The sequence below is a fragment of the Capricornis sumatraensis genome, chromosome 5 (assembly GCF_032405125.1).
Source record: "Capricornis sumatraensis isolate serow.1 chromosome 5, serow.2, whole genome shotgun sequence".
NCBI lineage: Eukaryota > Metazoa > Chordata > Mammalia > Artiodactyla > Bovidae > Capricornis > Capricornis sumatraensis.
Window position 1 is genome coordinate 18,338,841 of NC_091073.1, and position 19,525 is coordinate 18,358,365.

Genomic DNA, 19,525 nt, shown 5'->3' on the forward strand with positions numbered 1-19,525 from the left:
CCAGGCAAGAGTATTGGAGTGAGGTGCCACTGCCTTCTCCGACACATTTCATTACACTATGTTAAAAAAACCACATTATTACTATCACCACTAGCTACATCAGAAAAGGCTTTAAGTATCAGAAGGCTGTCAGGTGAAAATTTTCTCTCAAAAAGTTTTCCTTTGAAAAAAAAAATGACTAGCTCAGCAAGCACCTGAGTTGCTTCCCCTCTGACAACTGCTACAGGCCAGTGCCCAGCAGTCTTGACGCATGCTTCCCCCTCAGTTACTCGAATTTGTAGATGATACGTAGTAAAAGGTGAGATTTCATAGAAAGTCAGTGACTTGACTTCTTCTTCAAAGGCATTCTGAAGCAAAACTGGCATTATCATTACTGCCTTATTGTGAACTACGGGTGCTGAACAATACAATGACCACTCGTACTCTTGGGTCTGGTGTTGCTGCTGAGCTGCTGCTAACCAGCAGTTCTAGAATCTGGCTTTTAAAACCATCAGTTAAAGTACAACACAACAAAAAAAGGCAGATGATGTCTTAGCAATTTTATGTCAACAGTTCAGACTTCATGGACTCCTTATAAAGACCTCAGAGACCCCAAGGGGTCTACTGACCACACTCTGAGAACAGCTATCCTAAATGAACTTTCCATATTATCAAAAGAGGCCACCGCCCTCTCTGAATGTACCAGAATTTCCCCCCTTTTCTCTCTGACACTGTCAATACTCCACTCACTGTATTCATTTCCATCAGCGTGCATTACGCTGTTCTCTACCCACTTTATAAAGACCCTCTCTTTCACCTACGTTCCCCCTCCAGCTATAGCCCCATTTCTCACCTTGCTTTGACAGCAAAACTCTGCAAAAGAGGGCCAGGCTTGGTAAGCAGAAGGGGGAAGAGGAGGAGGGCTAACTCTACATATGAATGAGGAGTGAAATCAGCACCTCGTCTTTAATCAATCCTTTCTGGAATTAAAAAGAAAAACAACCCAGGCACCTGACACTCCTAAAGGTTTGCTAATATACCTGCGACATAATACAAACCGTTTTAAGAATTCTTTCTAATTTACTCTGCGCAGACAGCGTCTAGCCACCACACTGCACGCACCACCACCCGCATGACTTCAGACATGAAACATTAACACAAAGTGAGTAATGCAAAAAGAAAGGGGGTTAATCAGACACCTTGAGAGAAAGAAAAAATAACACTGATTCAACGAGAGCTGCTAATGAGGCTTTTTGTTTTGGTGGATTAATTTGGGAGTCTGATGACTAAGAAGAAAATTTAAGCTTCTCAGGTGACTGCTGTTGATTATTACCGTTTTTTTTTCTTAATTAAAGAGATGCCTTTGCTTAATTCTACAGCTTATGAATTCCAGGTATTAATCTAAAATCTGTGTCCACCTGAGTAGTGCAGACAACTATCCTCATTAGTAAATGGAAAGACCTCCTCTTATTGATTATGGATTCTTTTTGACAGACAATGAACATTTCAGGCTGTGAACTGGTGTATGTTTAAATACATTACCCTAATACTCTTTAAGCATTGCCAATTGTCAACCTCATTAACTCTCAGCATGTGGCCAAGGCCTGGATTTCATCGCAACAGCCTCACAAAGTGAAAACAGGTATATAAAAATGATTTTATCATCAACAACATTATTATATCCTCCTTCACCTTGTGAAGTATTTAAAAGGCCTTTTTTTCCCCTTCTCAGAAGGATAAACAGTGAACGTGGGAAACACAGAGAACACACTTTATATAGCCACGTGTTTTAAAACACAAGATTTCCTTTTTTATCTTTTCTCCTTTGACACCCTTATTCCTCATGCCTCAAAATGGGAATTGTCCCAGGACTGACTGTCTGTACTCTGAAGAAAAAAAGACTTATTTGTGGATGCCGACTATATTATCATTTTGTTTCAACAGAACAGGAGGCTAACAAGGTGTTATGCTGGACGCGTCAGCTTGTCATGAGGAAATCAGGATTTCACTTTTCGGTATGGTTCAAATTTTTCATAATTAAAATGTCCGAGGAGGGGGGAGAAAGGAAATCAGGATTTCTGACATTGCTGTTTTCAAAAGAAAAAGCCAACTTTTGTTCTCTCGTGGAGAACAGAGAGTCTCCACACCTGAGACAGAAAACACACAGTAAATTCACACTTGACCCTAGCAAACCAGTTAGATACCAGTGCAGACCAGTACCCACCCGACACTGACGGGGTCAGACGTGTATCGGCCAACAACATCCTGAGCCCAAGAGGCCAGGCAGCCCACACCTCCAGCTTCTTTGGGCGATGCTTTGTCTTCCCAAGTGACGCCAAGTAAACGCAACAGCATCTGCATTACCAGGATCTCCCTGGGCCCCTCTCATGAGACTTCAGTTCATAAACCACATCTAGAAACATGTTTGCCAAGCGCGAGGGGACACAAACACAATTTATTTTTCCCCTTGCTCTTAGGAGATAGCCAGGCGAACAATGTACTAAAACTGCAGGTTAAAAAGTTTCATTTTAAACAAAAACATAGCAGGGACAACCAAACCGAAAAGACGCACCAAAAATTATCCAAACACAACCTCAAGGGGAAAATTCACATCGTCCAGTCAAGGCAAGAGGACCTAAGTGGGAGGAGCTGAAAGACCCAACCTCTCCCCTTCTCCCTCCTCAGAGGCTCAGAAAACCCTCCGCACCTAGAGGCTCATTTGACAAAGAGCTTCCAGGCTTGTGTACCCTCAAGGAACCTCACACACTGATTAAACTCATCACTAAATCTATTAAAACAAGGGAATGCAGAGAAATCTAAACACAACAGGCAGTTAGAAGGGAAAGTGAGGACTGGTGAAATCAAAGAAGATTAATAGGGAAGATCGTGTTTAGCGTGCAGGGCGCCCGGCCCAGTAACCTTTCCAGTTCCCATGGCTCAAGAATCCTACCTGATCTCCCCATCGGCATGAAGCCCCCAGGCCGTCTCCCACACCACCTCTCTGCAACATAACACCCATCACAACATCAATTCACATTTATTTGTGGTTCTCTGATGAACAGCTGTCTGTTCCACTAGTTAAGAAGCACCCAACGGACAAGCACTCCTTTCCCCCCCATTCACCACGGCATCCTGCACACACAGAACAGCGCCAGGCACAGAGATGAGGGTCTCAAACAGCTGCTAAATGACTGAGTGGACAGCCCTCCACAACAGGCTCACAGTGTCGAAGGCTGGCCAAGCCTCAGGAATCATTAAATTAGTGTCAAGAGGGCTCCAGGAGAATAAGATCCCTTTGCCAGAAAGCCTCTAAGTCCATGCAGTGCACAGGTGTTTAACTTCCATGCTGAAGTCTCCCCAACCCTAAGCGTAGCTGAAGCCTGCAAGAAGGGGCCATGCCTTCCAGAAAACAGTCCACAGCAGGGGTCTCTGCCCTGCCTGGAAAATGTCTGGACCGACGAAAAGCTACTACTAGAAAAAAAGAAAAGCTGTTAGCACTTCTCTCGTGGCTCAGTGGTAGAGAATCCGCCTGCCAATGCAGGAGACATGGGTTTGATCCCGGCTCCAGGAAGATTCCCCCACACCACAGAGCAACTAAGTCCATGCGCCACAGCTCCCTAGTCTGAGCTCTAGAGCCTGGGAGCTGCAACTACCAAAGCCCATGAACCTACACAGCCTGTGCTCCGCAACAAGAGAAAGCTCCGCAACTAAAGGCCCGTGCACTCTAACTAGAGAGCAGACCCCACTCTCTGCAACTGGAGAAAAGCCCACGCAGCAACAAAGGCCCAGCGCAGCCAAAAATAAATAACTTTTCAAGAAAACCTTTCCTCCTGTATTAGGCTGATTAGGCTCTCTTCCCTGAAAATTCTTTACAACCACACGCCTTGTAATTGGGAAAGGAGTACATCAAAGCTGTATATTGTCACAGCTTATTTATATTGTCTGCTTATTTAATTTACATGCAGAGTATATCATGCAAAATGCCAGGCTGGATGACTCACAGGCTGGAATCAAGACTGCCGGGACAAATATCAACAACCTCAGACATGGAGATGATATCACTCTAATGGCAGAAGGCAAAGAGGAACCAAAGAGCCTCTTGATGAAAGTGAAAGAGCAGAGTGAAAAAGTTGGCTTAAAATTCAACATACAAAAAACGAAGATCATGGCATCCAGTCCCATCACTTCATGGCAAATAGATGGGGAAACAATGAAAACAGTGACAGACTTTCTTTTCTTGGGCTCCAAAATCACTGCAGATGGTGACTACAGCCATGAAATTAAAAGACACTTCCTCCTTGGAAGAAAAGCTATGACAAACCTAGACAGCGTATTGAAAAGCAGAGACATTACTTTGCCGACAAAGGTCCATTTAGTCAAAGCTATGGTTTTTCCAGTAGTCATGTACCAATGTGAGAGTTGGACCAACAAGAAGGCTGAGCACCAAAGAACTGATGCTTTCCAACTGTGGTGCTGGAGAAGACTCAAGAGTCCCTTGGACTGCAAGGGAACCAAACCAGTCAATACTAAAGGAAATCCTGAATATTCATTGGAAGGACTGATGCCGAAGATCCAATACTTTGGCCACCTGATGCGGAGAGCCGACTCATTGGAAAAGACCCTGATGCTGGGAAAGATAGAAGGCAGGAAAAGAAGGGGACGACAGAAGATGAGATGGTTGGATGGCATCACAGACTCAATGGACATGAGTCTGAGCAAACTCACAGAGACAGTGAAGGACAGAGAAGCCTGGCATGCTGCAGTTCATCAAGTTGCCGAGAGTCAGACACAACTTAGCGGCTGAACAACAATAAAAGGCCTTCTAATTCCCCAAAGAAAATAGCTCTGTAAGGGGACTCATTTCCCAGGGCTGCTATATCAATGACCACAAAGGGGTGGCTTAGCACAGCAGGAATTCATCTCCATCACAGTCCTGGAGACCAGATATCTGAAAAGCCATTCTCCATCCAAAGGGAGATTCCACAGGGAAGAACCATTCCTTGCCGCCTCCATCTTCTGGTGGCCCCAGATGTCCCCTGGCTGTGACCCAATCACTCTGCTCTCAGCCTCTGTGGTCACAATGCCACGTGCCTCTGCAAGTGTTATATCATCTCTCTCTCTGCCTCTCATGTGGCTGCTTATGATGGCATATAAAGCACAGGTAATCCAGGGGCATCTCCTCAACAGCCCCAATTTAGCCACATCTGCAAAGACACTTTTCCCAAAACGTCACATTTCCAAACTCTGGGATCGCTATCTTGATATCTTCGGGGGCCATATGTCAGCTTCCAACAATGAGTAACCTAGGATTTAAACCAGATCTTCCATTTTCCACCACTCCTGGACTTTTGTAACAAGAAGGGGCAAAAATCTTAGTAGGTTTACCTAAGCTGAGTCAACCAATCGATGTGAAATGGAGGCCAGGTATTGGGCTAGACGCTGGAGGTGGTAAAATGTGCAGGGCCTGGCACTTGGACTCAGGAGACCACGGCTAGAGGACCCATAATTAACTGAAAAGGAGTGTTTCACGTCTCCATGACGTCTGGACCAACACAGCTGTCATTGGTTTTAAATCCTAAAGTTGTCCATCTATAAACAGCTTTTGACATTTTAATAAAGTTGTGCACTAATATTCCCTCCGGTCAGTCAAGCCAGGCGCTCAGACCCCAGAGAGTCAGGCTAGAGGAGCGGCACCCCCTTGCTGCTCTGGGTGTGCTGCGCTTCCGTGGGCCACCGTGTAGCTTCTGTCGTGTAATTCTTTCAAGGAGTAGTACTTGATTTAGGAGGATGGTGTGTGACTGGTGAACCTGACAGATGCCATGATTCTAAAGAAAGGGAAAGGAATGCGGAATGCAGGCATCCACCACTTCACACTGAGAAGAGGCCTACGGCTAGATCGTTTGTGAAGTGAATACTGTGGAGCCAGCTGCGGGCTGGGGTTAGGGTGAGGGAAAACGGCACGGGCACATGTGAATGGGTCTTGAACCCTGGTCCTTTGCTACGAGCTCAATCAGCTTAAATACCAAACAAGTTCTTGTTCAGTTCAGTCCTTTTGGAAAGAACTGTAACAATACATATCATACTTTGGCCACCTGATGCGGGGAGCCGACTCATTAGAAAAGACCCTGATGCTGTGAAAGATTGAGAGCAAGAGGAGAAGGGGGCGACAGAGGATGAGATGGTTGGATGGCATCGCTGACTCAATGGACATGAGATTGAGCAAACTCCAGGAGATAGCGAAGGACAGGGAAGCCTGGCGTGCTGCAGTTCATGAAGTACCAAAGAGTCCAACATGACTTAGCGACAAATTAAACAGAAGGGGAAAACGCCATATAGATGAATATATTCAGTCCAGTAGTATCGATTATAGAAAAGGAGAAACTGAAATAACTCTGTAAGGGCATGATTTCATAAAGTATGGTCTATTAGTCTAATAGAAAATGATGAAGCTATCTAACACTGTTCATATGAACAGTATATAGAAATATGAAAACTAATAAAGACAAAGATTATAAAAGAGAATTAAAACAAAAATGAATTCAAATTTTGGAAAATATTGATGCAGCATTAAGTCATAGAATATACTGAAAAATTCAAAATACTGTGGCAAGCTGAGATGGTTATGGGTGGTTGTTTTCCCTATTGAAACTGAACTAGTCACTGTTAACACTGAAAAGGAAGAAAGGAGAAGAAAAGAAAAAATTAGTCATAGGGTAAAGGATTGAGACCATCGAAGATTTTCCTTGCCACAGTCAAATGCCAACATTTAAGATAATACAAAATCAGAAAGAAAACGTCAAGTCAAAGAGAGCCGTGAGATGATGAGAGAAGAGGCCGCTCTGAACAGCGGAAAGGCCCAGGACTAGAGCCAGACAGGCCTGGGTACCTTTAGGCAGCAGATTGCTTGATCCCTTAGTTCTCATCTGGGAAACTAGGGAAAGAAAGCCAGGAATCTGTTATAAGCACATGAGAAAATACACGTTATATTACATTATATACATAAAATGTATGTTACATTGTTGGCGTGTAATGAATTCAAGGTTATATTTTTTGAAGAGTATATGTAAAAAGAAATAGGAAAAGCCAGTGTGTTAATAGGGGTGGGATGAAAAGGAAGCCAAGTACATTAGCAGATACTACAATCACATAAAATTAATGACTGTAAACATATTCATGTAACTAGGAATCAAAATGTTCCCCTAAAAAGATACAAACACAAAAGAAGGGAAACTCCTGTGAGGTTAAATTTAAATAGGAACTATCATTATGAACTTTTGATTTATTTTTTAAAGTATATTTTCCCAGCTCTTTCCACTGAAATCTCAGGGAGGCAGGACAGTCCAGGAGCAATGAGTTCGTGCCCAGCTTCGTGTCTCCAAGCACCAGTCCCAGCCAGGAGGAACCTCAGCCTTTCTTTGAGAAAAGATCTCCTGGACAAGGGCAAGACAAATCCAAAGCCAGCCGAGCACACTGTATTTACCAAAAGCAAGGAACACTCAAAGGCTGAGGGTCCAGGGGCCATCTTGAAAGGACTCGCACTGACCACATTAGGACAATCTGAATAATTCAGAGAATTTAGTGATAGATTCTAATACATTGACTTCAATGTAAATAAATCCATGAGTTTACACTGATACAAAAATTAACAGAGAAAGAAAAGGGCGTGGAGGGACGAAAGCTTTTCCTTACCAAAGAATTCTAGACAATAAATGAGAAATAAAGAGTCAGAAAAATCACTGTGTTTTCAAACACCAATGTAATGCCTCATCCAGAAAAGGGTCGCCATGGATGTAATACCTGATCCAGAAAAGGGTCGCCATGGATGTAATACCTGATCCAGAAAAGGGTCGCCATGGATGTAATACCTGGTCCAGAAAAGGGTCGCCATGGATGTAATACCTGATCCAGAAAAGGGTCGCCATGGATGTAATGCCTGGTCCACAAAAGGGTCGCCATGGATGTAACAGCTGACACAGAAAAGGGTCGCCATGGATGCCTAAACTACTGGGTGAAAGGCTGCTGTGAAACAGGATATTCCCATGTTCTGAAAGTGCCTACTTCCTAATTACAAAACAAAAGTGGTTCTGTAGAATGGAAATATCTGGTGGACACCATCTGAACCAAGTGATCAAACTGAGTTATCATCAGTGCTGGGACAAGACAGTAGGATCTCTCCTAACCTGCACCCCAAAATTGATCATGAATCCAAGTCATAAGGAAACAACCAGACAAGTCCAGAACGAGGAACTTTCAACAAAATAACTGGGCCTGGGTTCGAAGTCATGATAGAATAATAAAACAAGGATGTGTTGTTCTTTCTCCTGTTGACTGCAAGATACAGTACTATTTTATATATTAAAAAATGTATATAGGTATATATATAAATGCTAATTTTATTGCAGAAGTTTAGAGATGATAATGGTAGCATTTACGTTTGAGTCTGTTTTGGACAAATAAGCACTATGCTTTTCAAATGATTGGAAAATCAGTTTTATTTGCCTCTTTTTTTTTTTTAACAGTGGCTTGATTTTTTTAAGTAAAAAAATCACTAAACTTGATCAGTGGTTAAAAAAAAAGGCAAGGGTCTGTTCTATATTAGAAGATATACAGCAACTATATAATACAGGAAACCTGATTAAATGCTGGATTTGAAAAACAAAAGGCAATAGAGCATTTGAGGGGTGAGTGGAAAGATCTAGCGTATTTAAAATTGACTGGATATTAGATATTTCACATGATTGCTAATCTACTGAATATTAGATATTTCACATGATTGTTAATCTTCCTAAGTATGATAATGGTTAAGAAGAACGCTCTTATTCAAAGTTAAACACTGAAGTATCTTGATGTCTGCAATTTATAGTTAACTGGTCCAGCCAAAAGAGGAAATTATGTGTGTGATGTGTAAAAAGTATATGTGTGTTAAAACAAATTTTAAAAAGCCACACAGGTTTTAAAAATGTTAACAATCAATCCAGATGAAGGGTATCTATTAGACATTCACTGAATTCTTTCCATTTTCTATAGCTTAAAAAAATTGTTTAACTATCAAGTAAGAAAAAAAAAAATTGATCTTAAACATTGAGTCAGCTAATTCATACTGCATGTGAACTTGGTCACATTTCTTCTGCACCTTATAAGCACAGAAGATGTGGAAGCAATCCAATCTGCCTCCCCCCTCAACCACCACCACCAAAATGTTTGCTAGAATAAAGCTATGTTCTGTGCAGCTGTTCAGCCTGAATGGACTAGTGTGAAATATGCCTCCACCTCTCTCCCTGCACCTCCACAGACAGGCCCTGTGAGGGAAGAAACAGCTGCTCCTAAATGATATTTTCCTCCAAAGCAAAGAATCCCACCTTCGGAGGGATTACACAAGTTGTGGAAAACACAGGTAGCCACCACTGGAACAGAGAAGGTATAATCTAGCAATCTGCCAGCCTATGACAGGAAGTATAATTGCCAATTTCCTCCCCACTTGCTTCCCATCTGCAAGACTTTCACTTTAGAGGAAGTGGCCTTCATGCACGATGGAACAACAGATGTATAAGCAAGTAAGAAGAAGTCCTGGGAAGACTGAGAGCAGTCACAGTACATCAGGGAGTTTTCTTTGGTTGTATCTGAAACCCATGCATAAGAAAAAACAGACACAAGACCAAAAGAGGACGCTCAGAGCAGAAGCACACCCCAGAAAGGCCGGTCACTAATCTATCAGAGGGGAGTACGGCAAGTGGCGAGGGCAGACAGCTGGGTTCACTACAGTTCACACAGAAAAGGCTAGCTCTGACAGATTATATTTGGTTATTGGGGAATATTGGTGATATTTTGGAGCCCAAAATCCTGCACTTATGGTAAAAATCAACTGCATTCTTACACAACTTAAGAATGACTCACTTTTTAAAATGTAAACAGAAACTACTGGTAAAAGAAAAAAAAACAAATGAAAGGCATTTTGCAAAGTGTCCTATTTAAGTTTAGGTGGTTCCATGTTTCTCTTCCCACTCGGGCAGAATGCCTTTCTTGGGGATTTGGAATCATTATTCTGTCTGTCAGATTTATAGCATTTAATCATATGGGACGTTTAAAAGTTCCTTGAGCAGAAAGATTATAGAAAAGTTATGTTCACAGACTTACGTTTTACATTTATAATTTTTACAGTTGCCTTAAAACTTAAAATATACTACACACACTCAAGCGCATCTTCACACCACTCAACTACAACAGCTGTGAAATTATAAATAGTTGTTTAAACTATGTCAAGAAGTCCAGATATAGAATCCCCAACTGGGATAAGAACACTGAAGGAACTGTTCAGGGCACCATTTCTAAAATAATGCATTAACTGTAATAGGAGAAAAAATGTAGGACATTGGCTTCCTAATCATTAAAGAAATAGAAAGCTGTTTCAAACAAAACAAAAACTAAATGAGATAATCAAAAGCAAACATACCCATCTTTAGTCTGATCCACCACACCACTTAAAAGTTCCACAGTCTTCGGATTAGGCTGGCTTTCTCCAAAAATGTTCAAATATCGGGTGACGAAGTCATTGGGAGACATGAAAAATTCACCATTTTTTTCAATGCTTGCATACTGTTTAAAAAAAGAAAATATATTTTATTCTCAGATGTATATAATCAGATCAATACGTGAAAAGAGCTGAAAGTATTCAATGGATAAAATACCTGATATGACAATATACTATTACAAGGACAATTATTTCCCATCACTCCAAGTGAAAAGCAAAAAGACATTGAGTTTGCCAAGTTTTATCTTTATACCAGAGGTTCTCAGCCTGACTGTCCAGCTTACAAACACCAAAGTCCCCAGTAGGCCATCTCTGTTATAATACCTGCCTTTCTTGGCTGAACTTCTCTAGCTCTGAGCAGCCTGTTTTCATTTTTCCCCACAGAGGGCAGAAGTAGAAACTGGTGTCTACTTGGGACAGGCCAGGGATGCAGCTAAATATCCCCAATAAACAGGCAGGATGCCCACCCCCTACCCCCCAACCCAATTAGAGTCATCCAGACCAAATGTCAATCGTGCTGAGGGTGAGAAACCCATGATGACAGAAATTTGGAAAGACAAATTATATCTTGTTCTTTAGCAAAGACATACAGTTTTCTTAAAAAAAAAAAGTATTATGAAATCATGAATGAAAACAACCTCATTCTTTTGCCCCTTTTGCTGTTTTGAAAGCATCAGTGATGGAAAGAAAAAAAAGAATGACAAAGAGGAGAAACTAGAGAGCAAGTTGTTAACAGCAAGGCTTCTGTAAGACTTCATGGAAGACGGTAAGAAACACTGCTATGAATGCATAGAAGTGTGGAGCACAGTGTTAGGTGTTTACATTCCATATCCCATTAGTATTAAGCAACCACTCTACAAAGTAGGTGTTCCCATCCACATTTTAGAGATGCAGTGGCTAAATCTTGAATGGTAAACTAATTCACCCACATAGGCAGGGGTAGAAACAATATTGAAATCCAAGTACACCTGACTTCAAGGTCTTCATTCTGCTTTTACTCCAGAGCTCCTAAAACTTACATCTTTTTTTTTTTCACTTGAGCCAAAGAAAAAATTGGGCCCCTATTTTTAAAAAGACCATAACCATTAAGAAGGCTAAGCACCGAAGACTTGATGCTTTTGAACTGTGGTGTTGGAGAAGACTCTTGAGAGTCCCTTGGACTGCAAGGAGATCAAACCAGTCAGTCTTAAATGAAATCAGTCCTGAATATTCATTGGAAGGACTGATGCTGAAGCTCCAATATTTTGGGCACCTGATGCGAAGAGCTGACTCATCAGAAAAGACCCTGATGCTGGGAAAGATTGAGGGCAGGAGAAGGGGGTAACAGAGGATGAGATGGTTGGACAGCATCATGGACTCAATGGACATGAGTTTGAGCAAGTTCCAGGAGATGGTGAAGGACAGGGAAGCCAGGCGTGCTGCGGTCCATGGGGTCACAAAGAGTTGGAAATGACTGAGCAACTGAACAATAAAATTTAAAAAGAAAAAATTTGTGTCCTTTATTCCTTTACTATGTATGTTTGGATCATCCTTCTGTGTTAAGTCGTTACGGCAAATAAAGGAAGAGCTATCAGTTCCCTTCCACCTGAAAATGGACACAAAGGGCATCACGAAAGAGGAAAATGTGCATTTATTTCAGTTCCATCTTCTCAAAATGCCTAACGTAGTAAGTCCTAAAGAGATACTGATTGGTGAATAAACAATGAGAGAGTTCCTGGAAAAGAAAAATAAAAAAGAAATGCTGCTATGGTTAATGTCCTCTCCATTCCAGAAGAGAGTGAGTGAGTGAGAATAAGGTGGTGTGTGATGCTTTTTCACAGCCTTCCCCCCGTTCACAACATGGAACCTGCACATTACTGTTCTGTAGAGGTGGGGGGCTGTGAGAAATGCTGAGGAACAACTTGGGGGTCACACAGATACTTACAGAGCAGGAGAGGGGCTCTTGATCTTTGGGATCAAACAGTGTTTTGTGGTGGGGAGATGGGGACCTCAAGCTACAAGAAGAACAGGGCTAGCTGGGTGGCAGAAGCCGCCGTGATGGGGGAGCACGGTGAACAGGGGTACAATGACAGTCAGACCCAATTAAAACTGCTTTTGCAAGTCACGTGTGGGCTTCCCGGAGATGCAGACATAGAGAACAGTCATAGGACAGACACAGAGAACCCCATGAACAGTAGAGAGAACCCCATGAACAGTGGAGAGAGAACCCCATGAACAGTGGCGAGAACAGACTTCTGGACAAAGAAGGGGACGGGCAGGGTGGAACGAACTGAGAGTGGATTGCGACATACACATTACCATATGTAAACTCAGACGGCCAGTGGAAATGTGCTGGATGACGCAGGGAGCTCAAACCTGGTGCTCTGTGACAACCGAAAGGGAGGGGATGGGGTGGAAGGCAGGTTCAAGAGGGAGGGGACACACGTCTACCTATGGCTGATGCGTGCTGATGTATGGTAGAAACCAATAAAAATACTGCGAAGCAATTATCTTCCAATTAAAAATAAATACATTACAAAAAAAAGAATCTGCCTGCCTAACCCTAACCCTAATTGGGTTCCATCCCTGCTTCAGGAAGAGCCCATCCGATGCGGGCAACTAAGTCTGTGCGCCACGACTCCGGAGCCAGCGCTGCAGAGCCTGCGAGGCCCAGCTGCTGGGCCCAGGAGCATCAGTTACTGAAGCTCACGCAGCTGCCGCCTGCGCTCCACAACAACAGGGGCCATCCGGTGAGAAGCCCCGGGCCCCAACCAGAGAGCAGCTTCTGCTCGCGGCGATGAAGACCCAGCACATCCATAAGTACATAAATAAATCTTAAAAAAAAAAAGCCACTTGTTCTTTCTACATTTTAGTCATTCCAAAGCAGGACCGGCTCTTGAGTAGATACTCAGCTACAGGCTTTGGAGTCTCTCAGGTCTGGGATGCAGGCAGCTCTGCTTCTGCCTCTAAAGGACCTCAGGTAAGTAACTAAAGCTTTCTGGGACTCTGGCTCCTCACCTGTAAAATGGGGATAAGGACACTACCTGCTCTTAAGGTGATGCTGGAAATAAATGAACGGTCACGAAATACACTAGGCACAATCCCATACACACAATAGGCATCTTATTAAAAAAATGTTAAATAAAAACCAATAATCTAGCACATTTCTGTTCAGTCGCTCAGTCGTGTCCAACTCTTTGCGACCCCATGAACCATGAACTGCAGCATGCCAGGCCTCCTTGTCCATTACCAACTCCCGGAGTCCCCCCAAACCCATGTCCATCGAGTCAGTGATTCCATCCAACCATCTCATCCTCTGTTGTTCCCTTCTCCTCCTGCCCTCAGTCTTTCCCAGCATCAGGGCCTTTTCCAATGAGTCAACTCTTCGCATTAGGTGGCCAAAATATTGGAGTTTCAGCTTCCAGTGAACACCCAGGACTGATCTCCTTTAGGATGGACTGGTTGGATCTCCTTGCAGTCCAAGGGACTCTCAAGAGTCTTCTCCAACACCACAGTTCAAAAGCATCAATTCTTCAGCGCTCAGCTTTCTTTACAGTCCAACGCTCACATCCAAACATGACTACTGGAAAAACCAGAGCCTTGACTAGACGGACCTTTGTTGGCAAACTAATATCTCTGCTTTTTAACATGCTGTCTAGGTTGGTCATAACTTTCCTTCCAAGCAGTAAGCGACTGAACTGAACTGAAATGAGCTAGATTACTGGTTTTTATTTAACAATTTTTTGCACAGTACAAAAGAAAAGCTCAGATGGCCCAATAATCATACTATTCTTGAGTTAGTATTGAATTTGGCTTTTTGCAAACGTGGAAGAATTATAATTTATTTTCCTAACTGAGGCAAAACAGGACTGAAATATAAAGGGAATGTCACTGTTAATTACAGCAATCCTATCATTTAGAATTATACCTATGTTTGCTTATAGTAGTGAATAATTCATTTATTTAAAAACACAATTTAACTCTCCTCTCACCAGTAGACATTATTATTACTGGATTATCTCCAATTTTTCTTATTTTTTTTTAAAGCTAAAGTAACCAGCTTTGCATATAACATCTGTCCAAATTCCTGGCAGTTTTCAAAGGCTAGACTCCCAGAGGAGAAACTGTTGAGTCAAAGGAGAGGGTCTTTAAGGCTCTTGATACTTATCACACTGCTCTCCAGAAAGGACTGTACCAATTATACTCCCAACCAACAGCATGAGAACATGCCCTTTCCCCCTTTGTCTATCATATTTGCTGCAAATAGCTTGATATTTTTATATAATTGAGTCTGTCGATTTTTATCTGCTTTATAATTTCTTCCACTACTTCTAAGTTTAGAAGCTATTATAATTCTTCATCACAAGACTATATACTCACCCACATTTTCTCTTAGCCTGTTTTGAATAGGTTTAGCTTTTCCCTTTAAGTTTCAATATATTATTGGTACTTTGTTTTCGATGTGGTTTGAAGTAAGGATCCTCCAACTTGAGTCTCTTCCACTTACTCTCTTGGTTGTCTCTCGGAAGGGAAGATCCCTTGGAGAAAGGAATGGCAACCCACTCCAGTGCTCTTGCCTGGAGAATCCCACGGACAGAGGAGCCTAGAAGGCTACAGTCCATGGGGCCATGAAGAGCCGGACACGACTGAGCAACTAAATAACTCTTGGCTGTCCTGGGAGCCCGCACATCAAATCATTCTCCCTTCCCTAAAGGGGATGCCATAGGCTAAATTATCATATGGTTGGGACCTCCCTGGTGGTCCAGTGGTTAAGAATCCACCTTGCAATGCAAGAGATGCAGGTTCGATCCCTGGTAGGGGAACTAAGATCCCACATGTCGCACAGCAACTAAGCCAACATGTCACAACTAGAAAGCCTGTGCACCACAACAAAGACATCCCGCATGATGCAACCAGCCCTACGCAGGCAGATACACAAATGCTTTCAAAAGTCAGCATATGGTCACAACGGAACGGCTTGGCAAGGAAGTCCATCTCCTACACACTTCTGGTGGGCAATGCCTTCCTAAGTGAAGATGTACTCAGACCCAACTCCATGGGAGGAATGCCAGGATGAGCTGACAGCTCCTGTCATCACCGCAGTGGGCAATGTTTCAGGACTAACCTTGGCAACTGACCCATCTGCTCTTGCAAGATTACTTGCACCTTAATTGCCATAACTAGCGGGAAAGCTCTGCCAGGACAGAATTTCTTTTCCCCTTTCTCACTGTTGTGTATCCTCGAGCTCTAGACCATTACCTGGTAGATAGGCAACATGTTCAATAAACATCTGACAAATGAATGTGGAGTAAAAAAAAGCATTGCAGTACTGGACTTCCCTGGTGGCACAGAATCTGCTGCCAATGCGGGGTTCGACTCCTGATCTGGGAAGATCCCACATGCCCCGAACAACTAAGCCATGCGCCACAATTACTGAACCAACGCTTCAGAGCCCTAGAGCTGCACCTAATGGGCCCCTGTGCCGCACCTACTGAAGTCCAGGCACCCAGGGCCCATGCTCTGCAACAAGGAAAGCCGCTGCAGTGAGAAGTCTGAGGGCTGCCATGAAGAGGGGTCCCCGCTCGCCTCCACTGGAGAAAGCTCTGGCAAAGCAACGGAGACCCAGTGCAGCCAAAAATAAATGAATGCACGAATAAACAAAAGAAGAACGCATCTCATTACTTTTTTTCTTACAAGTCTTCTTACAAGACTAATCACTCTCTTAGTTTTCCCCAAATGATCTTTAGAATCATTATCAAGCTCCCAACCCCTAAAAGAGAAATTTCCACTGAAAAGGCAAAATGAAACTACAATGCAATAATACCACTACTCATACACAAGATAATTAAAAAGAAAAAAACCAATGTTGGCAAAATATGGAGCAAATGCAACTGGCAAACCGCTTCAGAAAACTGCTCGGCAATGTCTACTGTAACTGAACGTACATGAGAGGACAGACCCAGCAATTTTACACCAGAGGGATTTTTCCCTTCCCATAATTTATTATTTCTCATTGGAACTTTTACTTTTTCACTTTCAGATGACCCTTTAACACGTTTTGTAAGGTCAGTTTAGTATTACTGAACTCAGTTTTTGCCTGTCTGACCTCTTTGCTTGTCCTTCAATTCTGAATGATAATCTTGCTAGATAGAGTATTCTGGGTGGTAGGCTTTTCCTTGTTAACACTTTAAAAGTATCATGCCATTCTCTTCTGGCCTGCAAAGTTTCTTCAGAAAAATCAACTGATAACCTTATGGGGGTTCCCTTGGATGCACTTTGTTTTTTTCCTGCTGCATTTAAAATTCTTTATTTTTTCTATTTTGATTGTGATCTATCTTGGCGTGGGTCTCTTTGAGTTCACCTTGTTTGGAACCCTCTGGTGCCTCCTGTACCTGGATATCTGTTTCCTCCTCCAGGTTTGGGAAATTCTCAGCCATAATTTCGTCAAATACATTTTCTACTCTTTTCTCTTTCTGTGCTGTGCTAAGTCGCTTCAGTTGTGTCGGACTCTTTCTGACCGCATGGACCGTAGCCCACCCGGCTCCTCTGTCCATGGGAGGCTCCAGGCAAGAATACGGGAGTGGGTTGCCATCCCTCCTCCAGGGGATCTTCCTGACCCAGGGATCGACCCCACGTCGCTTACGTACCCTGCACTGGCAGGTGGGTTCTTCACCACTAGCGCCCCCTTTCTTTTCTGGGACCACTATCATGCAAATGTTAGTACCTGTGAGGCTGTCCCGTAAGTCCCTTTAACTAGCCTCAATTTTTAGAACTTTTTTTGGGGGGTGTAGTTCTTACTGGGCAGTTTGCATTACTCTAGCTTCCAGATCACTGACGTATTCTTTGTCACCCCATCTCTTGTTCACATCCTCCAGTGTATTTTTCATCTCAGTTACCATATTCCTCAGTGCCGTCAGCACTTTTCCAACATTATCTAGCTCTTCACAAAAATCCTCAGTGTTCCTCAATTCTTCCCCAGTTCAATTAGGATTCTTATCACCAATGCTTTGAACTCTTCTATCAGGTAAATTACTTATCTGTGTTTCATTAGGGTTTCTTCCCCAGGGTTTTTTTTCCTTATTCTTCCATTTGAAATATATTCCTGTCTTCTCATTTTGTCTAACGTTCTCTGTCTTTATGAAACTAGGTGAGAATCTACCTCTCCTGCCCTTGAAAGTGTGTCCTTGGAGCATTCTCAGCAGCTCTGGCAGGAGAAACAAAAGAGAGCACGAGCTGCGTCTTCCCCAGGCTGCGCTGGCAGCCCCCGTGCTGGGAGGAGGTGGGGCCGGGGCCCAGGCAGGTGCAAGCTGCGTCTCCTCCGCTCAGGGGCCATCACTGCCCTCCCGGGGGCGGGAGCTGCGCTCTCTTGGGTATGACAGCACTCTCTGCCTTGGTCTGGGGCGTGGCCAGGGCCTGAGGGTCTAGGGCTGCATTTCCGTGCGGGTTTCAGGGTTTCACTTTTTCTCCCACGTATGCACCTTGTTAGAGGCTGGATGGGACTGGGGCCGGAGGGGGCTGTGCCACAGCTCTAAGCTGACCCCACCCCCCAGTAGCATTATTTTGGATAGCAAAAAAAAAGAGTGGAAAATAACTCAAATGTCCACAGCGGAATGTTTCAATGAATTGTGGCATACTTACACAGTGGAATAAACTAACACCGACTACACGTGCCAACATGGATGAATCTTACCAATAAAAAAACAGAGAAAGAGGCCAGACTCAAGAAAACATAGTGTAAAAAAAAGAAAAAGGAAAACACGTTGTATTATTCATCTTATATAAACCAGAAAACCAGGCAAAGCTAACACGTGGTGACAGAAGTCAGATGACTAGTTCCCTCGGGAGGGGTGGGTATCGCCTGGAACGGGCGTCAGAGGGCTTCTGGTGATGGACAGGGAGGCCTGGGGTGCTGCGATTCACGGGGCCGCAAAGAGTCGGACACGACTGAGAGACTGAACTGAAGGATGCTGGTTACGTGGATGGATTCACTTCATGAACATGCATGGAGCTGTACAGTTCTGATTGATGCACTTGATTTATTCCTCAATAGAGTTTACAAATAAAAAATCTCAGGTCTTTTATCTGCCTTGTTTTTTCAGAGGTGATAAAACATCTCTTCAATACAAGGACATGTTAATATGGACACAAGAAACACAGTTTTCCTCAGTTTTAAAAAACAGCTCCCCATTAAGGCTTGGGTAGTCTACTTTGATTAAAGATGTCAAAGGTTCTTCTTTAGACTGATGAACAGAGGGTCCCTATCAGGGGACTGGACTATACCTTGCAGCTACCACACCTTCAAAATGTTATTTAATCCTTCTTCAGTAATAGATTTGATAAATGACCTGACGCTTCTCTCCTTTACCATTTTTGGAAGTTCAATATGATTAAACATATATACTTGTGAAATGGGAAGGCTTTTAGGATTCCTTGCATAACCTAGTAAAATACTAACTATAATGGTTAACTTTATGCATCAGCTTGACTGGCCAACAGGTGCCCAGATGAAGCACTGTTTTTGGGTGTGTTTGTGAGGGTGTTTCTGGATGAGACTGGCATTTGAATCTGTGGACTCAGTAAACTGGACTTCCCTCCCCAGTATGGGTGGGCTTCACCCAATCCATTGAGAATGGAATAAAAGATGGAGGAAAGAATTCATCCCTTTTTTCCCTGCCCCACTGCATAAGCTGGGTCCTATCTTCCTTCTCTGGCCCTCAGACCGAGATTTACATCATCAGCTACCCTGTTCTCAGGACTTCAGACTTGGACTGAATTACAACACAGCTTTCCCTGGGTCTCCAGCCTGCAGACAGTACCATCCTAGGACTTCTCGGCCTCCAAAATGGATGGTGTGAGCCAGTTCCCCATAATAAACCTCACTAGGTAAGTACCTAGAGATGGAGCTCTCTCCTACCGGTTCTGTTTCTCTCAAGAACCCTGACTAATAAACCAAATGTCACCAGGAAGACATACCTCCACACCCAATGAATACGGTGGCAAAGGAAAGCAATGCGTCACGACACTATCCTCAGAAGCCAG

General features: G+C 43.2%; 1 protein-coding gene across 2 annotated transcripts in view; it reads right to left on the reverse strand.

The window, feature by feature from the left end:
- SLC25A13 (solute carrier family 25 member 13) overlaps nucleotides 1-19,525 on the reverse strand; it is a 229,565-nt gene that overhangs the window by 171,613 nt on the left and 38,427 nt on the right. For both annotated transcript variants that reach the window (XM_068972557.1, XM_068972556.1), the window contains exon 3: nucleotides 10,430-10,572. In XM_068972557.1, the coding sequence (XP_068828658.1) occupies nucleotides 10,430-10,572 (143 nt within the window). The remainder of the gene's footprint in view (nucleotides 1-10,429; nucleotides 10,573-19,525) is intronic.